Genomic DNA, 13,800 nt, shown 5'->3' with positions numbered 1-13,800 from the left:
ATTCTAACTGCTGACTTATAACTCAAATAAAGACTAAGTATTCATTGATATAATGCTCTATTGACACCATACAACTGTAGTGTTTTGAATAGCTTTTCTCTTGGTGCCTTGTCATATGCCTTTTCCAGATTTGCAAAACTTAAACACAGATCTTTGTTATATTCCCATGATTTCTCAACTATTTGTCGTAAAGTGAAAATCTGATCCTGACAGTCTCTATTTGGCCTGAATCCAGTTTATTCTTCACCAAGCTTCCCTTCCACAATCCTTCTCAACCGTTTCTCAAGTATACTTGCATAGATCTTACCAGGAATACTCAGTAGGGAAATACCTCTGTAATTGTCACATTTAGTTTTATTTCCCTTTTTATAAATGGGTACTATGAGAGCTCTTCTCCAATCATCAAGAATTCATCCCTCTGTCCAGGCCTGCTGAACTATGTAGTGCAGCCACTGTAAGACCTTTATAACTCCATACTTGAGTGTTTCTGGTCGAACATCATCTATTCCTGCTGCCTTTCCACATTTCAGGCTTTTGATGGCTTTTTCTACTTCAAGTATGGATAGGTATTCCTGATTGCAATCCTGTTGAGTGTTTTTTACTACTGTTCTGTCACTGACTGTTTCATTTAACAATTTTTTCAAAGTGCTTACTACGTCCATCAAGGATATCTTTTTCACCAGTTTTCATGTCACCTTTATCATCTCTAATTCTTTTTACAGCACTCTTTCTTTCATTTTTGAGCTTTTTCCACAGCCTTCAGAATCTTTTTCTACCCTCTTAATATTTATTTTCTATGTTCTTACTAAAGTCATCCCATAACTTTTGTTTAGCTAGTTTTACAATGTTTCGCTTTCTTACATTTGTCTCTGTATTCTCTAAGAGCAAAAGCTGACTTATTAGCAAGGAACTTCTGATATTATTTCTTCTTTTCCTTCACTGCCTCTTTAACTTCCATCCACCATGGATTTCTGATTTTTCTATCCTTGCAGACAACCTCACCACATGCCTCTCTGACTGAATCAGTCAATGTTTTCTTCAGGATTTGACACTGAATCTCCAAGGTTTGGTTCCAGTTCTCAAGCTGTTTCATATTTTCTTGAATTATGTTTGTGTATTTTAGTCTACAGTTCGCATTTGAGAGCTACTCAACTTTTATTTGCTTTAAAATTTATATGTTCTTCTTTTCAATATGAAATTAAATTTTATCCTACTCAAGACTAAATGGTGATCACTTCCTATTTCAGATCCTCTGTACACTCTACTTTCCTGCACTGAGAAAAATCATCACTATCAACAATAACATAGTTGATGAGACTTTTCTTATTCCTTGCCTCTTCTCTCCATGTGAATATGTGCACATTTTTATGTTGGAACATTGTTTTAGTAATAACCAGTCCATGACAAGAGGCCATCCCTGGAAGTTACAAAAGGAAACAGTGAGCAAGAGGGTGAGGAGTGGTTTCTTTGCATGGAGTGGTGAGAGTGAGAACTGTCAGTGAGTTTAAGGAGTGTATGATAGACTTTGTGTTTCTTAGGGGGGATCTCCCCTCGATGAGTCTTGATAGACTTTGTGTTTCTTAGGAAGGACCTCCCATGATGAGTCTTTTGACTCCATGGAGGTCAATAATGTCCTGAGCAGAAATCCAACAGGTATTTGCCATTATTATTACCTTTGCTCTTTTCTCCAAATTTCCCAAAATATTTTTGGATAAAGTGGGAAATGATTGTTAGACAATCATTTCCCACTCTGATATTCAGATCTCCCCAACAAGGAACAATTTTTCTTTTTTCATTGTGTCAGTTGCTTTCTCTAAAACCTCAAAAAATTCCTCCACTTGTACCTTTGTAGAACCTTCTGTGGGACCATAGGCACAAATAAGTCTCATTGTCCAGTTCTCCATTCTGATATTTGGCCATATCACTCTATTTGATGCCTGCCATTCAAGAAGATTATTTTCATATTTAGTGTTGAATACTATGGCTACAACTTCTTTTCCTTGATTGTCATTGCCTGAATACAGCATTTTGTATTTATTGCTCAGAAAGATCTCATTAGTTTTTGTTTTGTCTTTTTTTGTTTCAGTCACCCCTATTATATCGATGTGGTACTTATCCAATTCCTCAGCTAGCTCAATTTCTTTGCCATTCAGGCTTCTTATGTTGATAGTACTGATCTTGAACCCTGTGATGTTGAGTTGGGGCGTTTTTCAGGATTTGTTCCAGTTGCTGACTTTTTGCTGTTTGCCCTAGTTCCCTGATGAAAACAACGAGTGCCTTGTTTAACTGGACAGCGCCCCAGCTGGAATGAAGTTCTGTCATGTTGTACCATCATTTTATATTTTGGTTTAAGCCAGTAAGAATACAATTTGGTTGGCTAAATCCCAAATTTCCAGCCTAGCCTTGTTTGTTCAGTACCTAACAGGTTGCACCATGAGAAGATGAGGATTAGACAGATCAGAAGCCCTAGTCAGTTCTCTGCATTCCTTTAAAGGCTATTTGGAGGTCTGCTCTCAGTTGTGCAGCTTTGACCTTTCAGCATCCATGTCACATGCCTTGGAAATATCCAAGTAAATGACAGTGTATGCCTTATCCTCATTCCACTGGTCTTGTTTTCCTACCATAAAAGGTAATCAGGTTGCTGAAACAAGAGAGCCCTTTAATAGATCCATGCTTGTCTGCATAAATAATATCACCTGTCCAATACTTGTATATGAGTTCTTACCACTTCCTCTGAAATCTTAACAAGTACAGAAGAAATAAAAAAAAAACAGTAGAATGGAATTTGATACCTCCACTCTACTGCCATTTTTATGCAATGTTACTATCTTACTTTCCTTCCTCTCTCCAGGAACTTCTCCTATTTGCAAGACTTTTATTAAACAGCCAAGTTAACAGCACAATCAGTGGCATAGCACATTCCCTTAAAAACATGTTAAATTCTATCTAGTACTCCTGTCTTACTGACATTTAGCATACTCAGTATTTGGAATAAATCCCCTTCATTCACTTCTAACACTTCATCACTCATTATACTTCTAGGAGTAAAGCTTGCTGTACCAGATGGAACACTGTAATAAAGTGATCATTAAATATCTCAACTATGTCATTTGCTTTGGTCACATGATTCCCATCTCCACTCAGTAAGATATGCCATGTTTACTATCAGTTTTCCTCCTGCTCACTAAATAGCGAATAAACTCCTTGGGATTCTCCTTGGGTTGCAGTGCTAGTCTCATCTCATATTCTGATTTTTCCCCCCATTACAATACTAGTCATTTTCCCAGCCTGAGCCTTTATATTCCTCATGCAACTGTTCTCTACCTCTCTCTTTATGTGCCTCCCATAATCGCTTTTTCTTCTGCAATTCTCCTTTTATTCCTTTTATCATCCATTTGACTTCAAATTGCTTTATCTTCTTCAATCAAGGTATATAATCTGTCATTGCTGTCAAGAATTTTTTTTTAAGTATCTGGTTGATCAGGTTGACATGAAAGAGATTTTTCATAGAATAGGATGGGGGGGAATAAAAGAAGAGGTGAGTGACTCAATTAGTAAAGACAACAAAAGTGCAGTATGAGCAGAAATTAGCAAACCAGGAGAAGAAAAATCCTAGAGAGTTTTTTTAGATATGTGGGAAGTAAAAGGAAGAATGATTATGGTAAGATGATGTTAATGGATGAAAATAGTAAATTGGCAGTTGCAATCAGATTGCTTTGATGTCATGACGAAATCCAAAACACTTGATCATTCCACCAAATCTTGATCCCTCCACCAAATGCTGCTTAAGATAGTTGTCCCTTCAAGAAATCCAAAAATTCACTTCCCTTATTACTGCATGGTGTTTCCTCTGCCTAGTTCATATCATTATAGTTGAAGTCCCTCATAATGATTGCTCACTTTGCTCTTGCCAAACTAATTTGCCTAAACATTTTCTGCTCATCACAATTCACTTTCCCTGGTCTGTAGCAATGCCCTAATAAATATGTTCTCCTATAAACATCCATCTCACACCATATACTTGCAAAGCCATCAGTGCTACTTCCACTGAGGTTTTCCACCTGAAAGTGCACAATTCATCTCTTATCATGAATAACACTCCCCCACCGCATTTACCTTCATTATCCTGACAAAATATGCTATATCCTTGGATTTCTATCCCTGTTAGCACATCCTCCTCAGTTAACCAAGTTTCACTGATGCCAACAACCTTTGGAGAGATTGAGTCAATCAATGTCACAAACTCATTCTTTTTATTCCTAATGCTCCTAGCATTTGTATACAGAAAAACCAGTGTATTGCCTGCATTCTTATGGTCATTATTACTCCCCCTCATACTCCACCTGGCTCTGTACTCCCCCCCCTCATTTCTCAAGCCACTATCCCCCACATGAGGCCATCCCTGCAACATCTGCCTGTGCAATTTTAGTTTCCCTGTCTGACACACTCATTTTCCTAGAAAACAACAGTCTCTCCAAATGCCTGTACCTGTCTGCATTCAAATGCAATCCATCTCTTGCATACAGTTCCCTTCTATTCTCAAATATACTACACACATATCCACATATTCCAGACCCCCTTTTCTTGCACATTCTTATTATCCTTTTTGTCATCACTGCTCTTCTCCTTTATTGTGCTGTATTATACTGCAGCAACATACTCATCTTTCCTTGGACACATTTCTGCTGTACTATGTCTAACATCAACTTCAAATCTCTCAGTTTGAATCTCTTCAGTTTGTCCAAAGTAAGAATGATGACAATCACAAGGAACTTGGTAGACACCATAGTTTGAATCTCTTCAGTTTGTCCAAAGTAAGAATGATGACAATCACAAGGAACTTGGTAGACACCATAGAGAGAGCTGGAGGAGACCATTTATCTTTTGAAGATGGGAACCATGCTGATAATTTATTGAAAGGAAGAAAAGTAGCCGCTAAATTGCATTTCTTAAAAATTTTGGAAATTGTTAAGAATGGTTAATCATTTACCGAAGGTACTCAAGAAACAGATTTCCCTTCATTTAATTGTCATCTGCATAGATTCACCTACTTAGTAAATTTTTAGCAACCTATTGAAAGTTCAGATGTGTGCCACTTGTGTTCGTTTATTAAAAATTCTTCTAATTTTCTAGATAAAGTAAAAAAAAAATCTTAGCTTTGATATATAATCTCTCTCTTCACAAATATTCCTCTTGAAGATTCACTACATCTGCTTACAGAAGCATTTCCACAGGATATAGTGAAACTATTCAACTTTGTTATGCACTCTGGATATTTTATTTGTCAGAATAAAGTTTATAGTCAAGTTGAAGGAATTGCAATGGGAAGTCCACTTTTCCCCACGCTTGTTAACTTTTATTTAGAACATTTAGAAGACATCATTTTCTCATCCATATACCCTTAGCCTTCGTTTTTGGGTTTGTTATATAGATGATGTTTTTGCTATCTTGCCCCATAATGAAGACACATTGCCTACTTTTTTATCGAATATAAACAACCTATATCCACAAATTAAATTTACTGTGGAAATGGAAAAAAGCAACAAATTGTCCTTTTTAGATATTCTACTCCTTTATTCACCCTCAGGTGAATTAGTTACTTCCGTTATCGAAAGCCTACTTTCACTGGATGCTACATTCAATGGCAATCAGCTCACCATCCATTACAGAATACTGGAATTATAAAAACTTTACTACAGGTGCTCATACTGTTTGTTCTAATACCTCAACTATTACAGAAGGGACTCTTAAACATCAAATGATATATGAATCTCAATGGCTTCTCAGAAAGGACCATGAGTAGCTTTTTAATAATTCTAGTACATCAAGAGAGTGTGGAAAGAAAGGGATAAAGAGGTAAGAGGGAGAAGGGAGAGTGGGATAGAAAGAAGAAAGAGAGAGAGATTGGAAGCTTTAAGATTCAGGGATGCCAGCGAGAGAAGGATGAATGAATCTATTCAGAGTGTCATGCATGGAGATTCGATGATTCGGGGTGGGCAGAGTAGAATGGCAGAGGAGTGCTTGCCATGGAATGACAGAGAGTGGCAATGGCAGCGAAGAGGGGTGGAAGTGTGGAGGAAATTATAGTAATGGCTGGAATGAATAACCTGAGAAGTTTTTCAGCCCAACCCATGCTTACTTTATTATTGTCATTATAAATTTTAATGTTTGTTCAAAGAAAGCATTGAGGCTTTACTTCACCATCTGAACTTAAATCAGAATGACTGCCTCTTTCTATCTAAGATATGGTATGTTTTATTTTAATAACACAGCAATATTCAATCTTTTTTTTTATTTTTTATGTTTAATAGATAATGAATTATCAATATTTTTTATACAACTGCATGCTTTATGTATAAAATCACATGGCTCTTTCTTTTTTCAAATCATCCATTGTTTGCATTCTATTTTGTAATTAACTATTGTCACCACTGAGGATGGCTTGTAATATTCAAACTGAAATAAATAGCATCACTTATCCCTTGTGTTTTTTTTCATATTCATTGAAGAAACCACTCACAGCACGAGATTTGAGGTTGTTGTTTAAGAGATTCTTGTGCCATGAAAGGTTTCTTCAGTGAACATGAAAAAAACTCAAAGGATAAGTGATGCTATTTATTTCAATTTGAATATTTTGAATATTATAAGCCATCCTCAGTGGTGACAATAGTTAATTACAAAATAGAATGCAAACAATGGATGATTTGAAAAAGAAAGAGCTATGTGATGTTATACAGAAAACAATGCAGTTGTATAGAAAATATTGATAATTCATTAGCCTATTAAACATAAAATATATATATATATATATATATTGATGTGTTATTAAAATAAGACTTTACCATATCTTAGTTAGAGAGAGGCAGTCATTCTGATTTAAGTTCAGATGGTGAAGTAAAGCCTCAGTGCTTGCTTTGAACAAACATTCAAATTTATACTGACAGTGATGAAGTGTGTTTCGTACCATAGGATGTTGTAGTCTGTATCTATTCCATGCTGTGCTAAGCCAGATTTTTGAGATTTACTGTTGCTAATGTAAGACTGGTGTTGGTGTATTATTTTTTCCACGGAATGTCTGGTTTGCCCAAATTAAAAATGATGACAGTCACAAGGAACTTAGTTGAAAACAGGGAGAGCTAGATCATTTATCTTTTGAAGATTGAAACCATGCTGATAATTTGTTGATAGGAAGAAAAGTAGCCACTAAATTGTATTTCTTAAGAATTCTAGAAATGGGTTCTGAGATGTCAGAAATATAAGAAATTGGAACGTGGTATACTGTGGACATTTTTGTCTCGTGGACATCAGTGTCACTTGATAAATAAAATTCCTTAATAAAAAGATTCCATTATCTCTTATTATTTTACAACTAAGATAATTACCACTCTGGTTTGTCAAGGTAACTTGCTTTCCAGTTAGATTTTTTTTTAAGCAATGTGACAATCATGTATTCCTTATGCCTCAAGGCAATATTCAAAAGAACTTATGATAATGCATGCTATTGGGAATGCAGGATGATAAAGCAGAATGGCTAACTCAGAATACCAGATAGGTATTCTGAGTTATTCTGTATTTTTTTAATTAATTAATTTATGTTTAGTAAGCATGCTAATAGCTACTGAATGGCATTGATTAGTTTGGAGATGCCTATGTTAATTATAGCTATAGCTTTATTAACTTTTATTACAGAAGTGTGTTCTTTTAAGCATATGATACATAAAATCTGCATTAGTACGAGGGTGGTCTGAAAAGTTTTCGGCCTCGACCATAGATGGCAACACCATCAGCAAGGTCTTTTTTTTTTTTTCTAAGTTGATACTATGGTATGATAGACTTTGTATTTCTTAGGGGGCGGGACCTCCCCTCGATGAGTCTTGACAGACTTTATGTTCTTAGGAAGGATCTCCAACGATGAGTCTTTTGACTCCATGGAGGCCTGAATAATAATAATAATAATAATAATACATCTGTCATAAGCATCCATGTGAAATTACTAAGCCATTCCATCAAGTAGTTTGTTTTGTACAGCTCGCTGAAGCAAAAGTATTGTCTGTATCCCTTGAAATGGATAAAATTGAGTATAGTGTGGTTATAAAATTCTTTGTAAAAGAAGGTTTAACACTAAAAGAAATTCATTTGAGTTCACAAACATTTATGGGCACTCTTCTCCTTCATTTTCGACAATTCAGAAATGGGCTGCCAAGTTTAAATGTGGTCGTACCAGCCTTGAAGATGATCCACATGAAGGACGATCAAAAAGTGTAACGAAATCATCGATCAATGCACCATATGGTATTTTGCATGAAGAATTGCATATGAAAAAGCTTTCTGCGAGATGGGTACTGTACTTGCTCACAGCAGATCAAAAACGCACTCGCATAAAAATCTGTAAACAGTCTTGGAGGGTTTTAACAAGAATAAAACTGATTTTGTGCATCGACTTATTACTATTAATGAGACTTGGATTCATTGATTCAATGAGCAGAATCCAAACAGCAGTCAAAATAGTGGACAGAAACCAGTTGTTCAGTGCCAAAAAAAAAAAAGACAAAGTTGGTTCTATCAACAACAGGAAAGGTCATGACATCGGTATTTTGGGATGATAAAGGCATTTTGTGTATTAATTATCTTGAAAATGGTAAAATAATAACCTGGTAATATTTTGGTGTGAGGTGTTTTTGGTATTTTGGTGTGAGGTGGAGGTGAGAAAGACAGGATATTTAGTGGGTTGTTGCTACAGACCAAGGAGCACAGAGGGTGTGGACTATGAGATGTTGAGCCAGTTGAGCATGGCAAGTGCAAGAAGAATGATTGTTATGGGAGATTTTAACCACAGCAGTATAGATTGGGGAAAGGAAGATGCATGTAGCAATAAGGGAATGGAATTTCTAGAATTCTTGAGGGACAAATGTCTTAGGCAACATGTAACAGAGGGAACAAGAGGTTCAAGAAATTTGGATTTGGTTATAGCATCAGAAGAGCTGATAATAACTGAGATGACATCTCTCCCACAAGTTGGAGAGAGTGACCATATGGTTTTGACTTAGAAAATGAATAGACATGCAGGATTATCAAAAAGACGGGAACGTATATGGAATTATAAAGCAGGTGATTATAATAGTCTTGGACGTCAACTTGGTGAAGTTTCGTGGAGGGAGGAATTGGAAGACCGGGATATAATTAGTGCTTGGGAAATTGTGAAGGAATATTTGTTAGCAGCAATGGTAAGCTGTATTCCATGTGTGAAGAACAGGACACAATTTGGAGTAAAGTGGATGACAAACAATATTAAACAGGAGCTACATGCGAAAAATTGGCTATGGAAGAGATATAAGGAGACAGGTGAAGAGAAGATGCATGAAGAATATAAGACACAGGCCAGAAGAGTGATTAGTATGGTAAGGAAGATGAAACTGGAATATGAGAAAAGATTGGCCCTTAGATCCAAAGAAAATCCTAGGGAATTTTTTAGCTATGTGGCCAGTAGGAGGTGAAATGACTGTGCAAGAATGACATTGTGGGATAAAAATGGGAATAGAGTGACTGATGCAGAGGACATAGTGGAATTGTTCAATGAACTTTATTGGAGTATTTCATCCTGGAGGAGTCAATTTCAATAGTAGAGGGGATAGAACATGTTCGAGGTTTAGAGGTGCAGGAGGAGAGTGTGCTACACATACTGAGTACTCTGGATGTTAGTAAAGCTGTTGGACTGGGTGGTATTTCACCACGAGTTTTGAGAGAATGTGCTAAGGAACTGATAGTGCCCTTGACCTGGCTTTTCAATGAAAGTCTGGCTGCAGGAAAGGTGCCCATGGAACCGAAGGAAGGTAAGGTAGTGCCTTTGCATAAGGGCGGTAGCAGACTGGAACTGTCTAATTATAGGCCAGTTTGTGTGTCATCAGTAGTTAGTAAGATTTTGGAGAAAGTAGTAAGGAACCATATACAGCATTGGGCAGATGAGGGTAATGTTATCAGTGAGAGTCAACATGGATTTGTGAAGGGGGTGCTCTTGTTTTAGCAATATGCTAGCCTTTTATGTAAAGTTACAACAGCATTAGATGAGGGAAAAGCATATACTGTCATTTTCCTAGACTTAGCAAAGGCATTTGACAGGGTGCCACATGATAAGCTGATATTCAAGTTGCAGCACATGGGTCTGGATGTCAGATTGGTCAACTGGATTCAGGATTGGCTGTCCGATAGGTATCAGAGAGTTGTGTATGGTGGAGCAATATCAAAGAGGCAGAAGGTTACAAGTGGGATTCTACAGGGCTCAGTACTAGGACCTATATTGTTTAACCTTTATATCAATGATATTGTCCATGGATTGCAGGGGGATATTCGGTTGTTTGTAGATGATGTGAAGCTTGGAAGGGTTATTAGTAATAGTGCAGATGTGGTAGCTCTGCAAGAGGATTTGAATAAGCTAGATAATGGGCAAATGAATGGGGATGTCAGTTTAATGCAGCAAAATGTAAGGTCTTGAGGTTTGGGACACATTCATGGGTCGCTGCATACTCTATGGGAGGAGTTAAACTGGAGCAAGTAGAAGAGACATGAGATCTGGGTTTGATGATTGATAGAAACCTGAAATTTAGTGGACATATTGCAAAGGTAGTGAAGGTAAACAGAGGATTGCTGCAATAATGAGAAGAACACTGACCTGCAGAGATAAAATGGTTATCATTCCATTGTATAAGACTCTAATGAGACCACACTTAGACCATTGTTCTCAGATCTGGTCCCCAGGATTTGAAGGGGGTAAATTAACTGTGGAAATGGTACAAAGGTGGATAACAAAGATGGTGTCGGGACTGTACAATGTTAGTTATGAGGATCGGCTGAAGGAGTGTGGACTGCAGAGTTTGGTGGATAGAAGAAGGAGGGGTGATATGATCGGGACTTTTAAACTGTTGAGAAGTGATTACAGGTTTGACACTGGGGAGTTCTTTCGCTTGGTTGAACAGTGGAAAGGAATCATGACAAGAGGCTATCTCTGGAAGTTACGAAAGGAAACTGTGAGAAAGAGGGTGAGGAGTGGTTTCTTTGTATGGAAGGTGGTTGAACCATGGAATGCATTGCCTGATGGAGTGGTGAGAGTGAGAACAGTCAATGCATTTAAGGAGTAGTATGATAGAATGTGTTTTCTAGGACTGATCTCCCTCGATGAGTCTTGATAGGCTTGTGTTTCTTAGAAAGGACTTCTCAGTATGAGTCTTTTGACTCCATAGAGGCCTGAATAATAATAATAATAATAATAGTAATATTATTCTGATCCTTTAACCAGACCAGGCAAAAAAATTCGTGAGAAAAGACCCAGTTTGCAAAAGAAAAAAAATCATCTTTCATCAAGACAATGCACCTGCCCACAAAGGTGTTTTGGTAATGAGAAAATTAAGGGATCTGCACTATGAATTGTTGGAGCATCCACCCTACTCGCCATATTTGTCTCCATCTGACTTCTATCTCTTTCCAAAACTAAAATGCTTCCTTGCTGGTCAGCATTTTTCTTCGAATCAACAGGTGATTGCAGCTTTAGAGGGGTATTTTGCAGATCTTACTTAGAACCACTATAGGTGCTTGATAATATTGCTGGAGCATTGCTGGAATAAATGTATTAGTCTTAAGGGAGATTATGTTGAAAAATACAAATAATTTTGAAATTATAAATTCGTTTTTTCATTGTTAGGCCAAGAACTTTTCATACCACCCTCATAGTTGGATTATTAATTGTGATGATGAATTTCAATCAATTTACCTTACAAAACTTTCATAGTTTCTGCATTTGGCTTTGAAATAATGCTGGATCTAATTATCCACCTTGTTTATATAATTTTGCATTGCTGAACTGAAGCCCTTTGATTTCATTTCTTTTATTTTTATTTATTTATTTTTTAGCCTGACTATTCTCTTTGGGAATGTTTTCTTCTTAATGCAAATCCACGTGTGATCTCTAAAAAAATAGGAATGGATAATGCCAAATTGCAGTGTTGTTTTCGAGCTAAGAATGCAAACTGCAAGAGACTCTGTATTGAGGTAAGCCTTAAACATCATTTGAAGCTTAGATTAAAATTATTTTCATTAATCATTAGAATTTTTAAAAGTATTTTGCAGTGTTACAATTTAATCATTACATGACATATTGATTTGGTTTGACTGATCATAAATTATTACTAATCCATTGTGTTGGAAAAAAAATATTGACAGTTTAAATACTGCAAATTAAAAGTTTAAAACATATTTTCTTATATACTGAAATTACATAATAATAACAGAAATTAAATGTATTTATGAATACTGTGGGATGTTTGTTTCTTATCTTTTTTAGTAATTTTGACTGTTCTTAAGAATTAATTCTTTTATTACTCAAGATTACATTTTGAAGTTGTGTTTATGTTGGAGCCATAGGGTCATAGATAACACACCAAAAAAAAAAAAACTTTTAAGTAAATATATTGAAAAGAAAAATTCCCCATAAGTAACTGTCATCTTAATATATTTTAATTGATTTTAACATCTCTACTATTTTAAAAAAGAAATACTACTTTAATAAGAAAAAATAAAAATACTGCATAATACAGAACACGATATGATAATATTGTTATATAGATATTCTTATGGAATAACTCATAATCATTATGAGGTTATTAAGTATGCCTTTGCATACAGAACTATTCATATCAATACACAGTTTTTAATGTTCATGACTTGAAGGGAAGAGGGAACAAATAAAGCTGAAGAAAATTAAAACTAATTAGAATTAGAATTAAAAAAATAACAAATAAACAGATAATAAAGTCATTTGTAAATGATGAAATGTGTGACAAATATCATCATCATATCCTGAACAACCTGAACAGTTGTTCAGCTACTATGGCAGCACTATGTAAATAAGCTTACATTATTAATAATTTCCTATCAGTAGTTTTCCTGGAGGAAAACTGCTGATAGGAAATTATGTCAATTGCTTGTAAGCAGTCTAATTTTGTTGTATCTAATATTTTTTTCTGCTAAGGTAGTTTTCTGTGACTGGTTAAAATCCTAATTTTAAATTTTTTTAGAACTGTTAACATTCCAAATACTGAATTGCAAACTATTGTTGTCACTACAAACTATAAAAAGTACTTTAGGATAATTTCAGAAAAAGAGACACATTTTATTTATCTCCTTGTTACATTTCAGCAAAACATTATTATTATTATTGTATGGGCAACCTCCAAGGAGTCTATTGTACCTCTCCTTGAATCCATTAACAGACAAAAGACTCACATCTGACTATGATGTGAGTTCCATTCCATTCATTTACTCTCCAAAAAATCGCATCCTCACTCCCTTCCTAACTGCACTGTTACTCAATTTCTAGGGATGACCTCTTACCTGCCCTCTAGTGAAGTGTTGAATATTTCCTCTGTATTAATCCTATAAGATCCTTTCATTCATTCATTCATATGTTCACTGGATATCCACAAATGCCATGTAGTCACTCCGATGCTCAGTGATATGCCACACCGTGCCTTACCATGTAGTCCTGTTGTATGCTTTTCTGAAGGCTTCAACTCTCTGAAGATCAGTCACTCTACACACACCATCCATGTCATTGAAGGTTCTATTCCTTCCTCTTTTTCCAGGAACTTTACCTTCTGTTACTGTTCTGAGAAGTCCTCCTTCTATCCTTTCAATGTGTCCAAAATATTTTAACTTTCTTCTGTCAATATCCTTAAAGTTCTACTTATCGTTTCTAACACCCATTCTTTTGTATGCTTTTCAGTATATGATATCCTTAACTGCCTTCTGTAA

The 13,800-nt window shown here is 35.9% G+C and overlaps 1 protein-coding gene across 2 annotated transcripts in view; it reads left to right on the top strand.

The window, feature by feature from the left end:
- Positions 1 to 13,800, top strand: part of LOC150099965 (reversion-inducing cysteine-rich protein with Kazal motifs-like) — a 364,445-nt gene that overhangs the window by 144,118 nt on the left and 206,527 nt on the right. For both annotated transcript variants that reach the window (XM_090402524.1, XM_090402523.1), the window contains exon 9: positions 11,902 to 12,039. In XM_090402524.1, coding sequence (XP_090258650.1) covers positions 11,902 to 12,039 — 138 coding nt within the window. The remainder of the gene's footprint in view (positions 1 to 11,901; positions 12,040 to 13,800) is intronic.

Source organism: Typopeltis vanoorti, chromosome 13, assembly GCF_054136105.1.
Source record: "Typopeltis vanoorti isolate ZY-2024b chromosome 13, IOZ_Tvanoo_1.0, whole genome shotgun sequence".
NCBI classification, from domain to species: domain Eukaryota; kingdom Metazoa; phylum Arthropoda; class Arachnida; order Uropygi; family Thelyphonidae; genus Typopeltis; species Typopeltis vanoorti.
The sequence above is the reverse complement of the archived record's forward strand: the minus strand, read 5'-3'. Positions and strand labels throughout refer to the sequence as shown.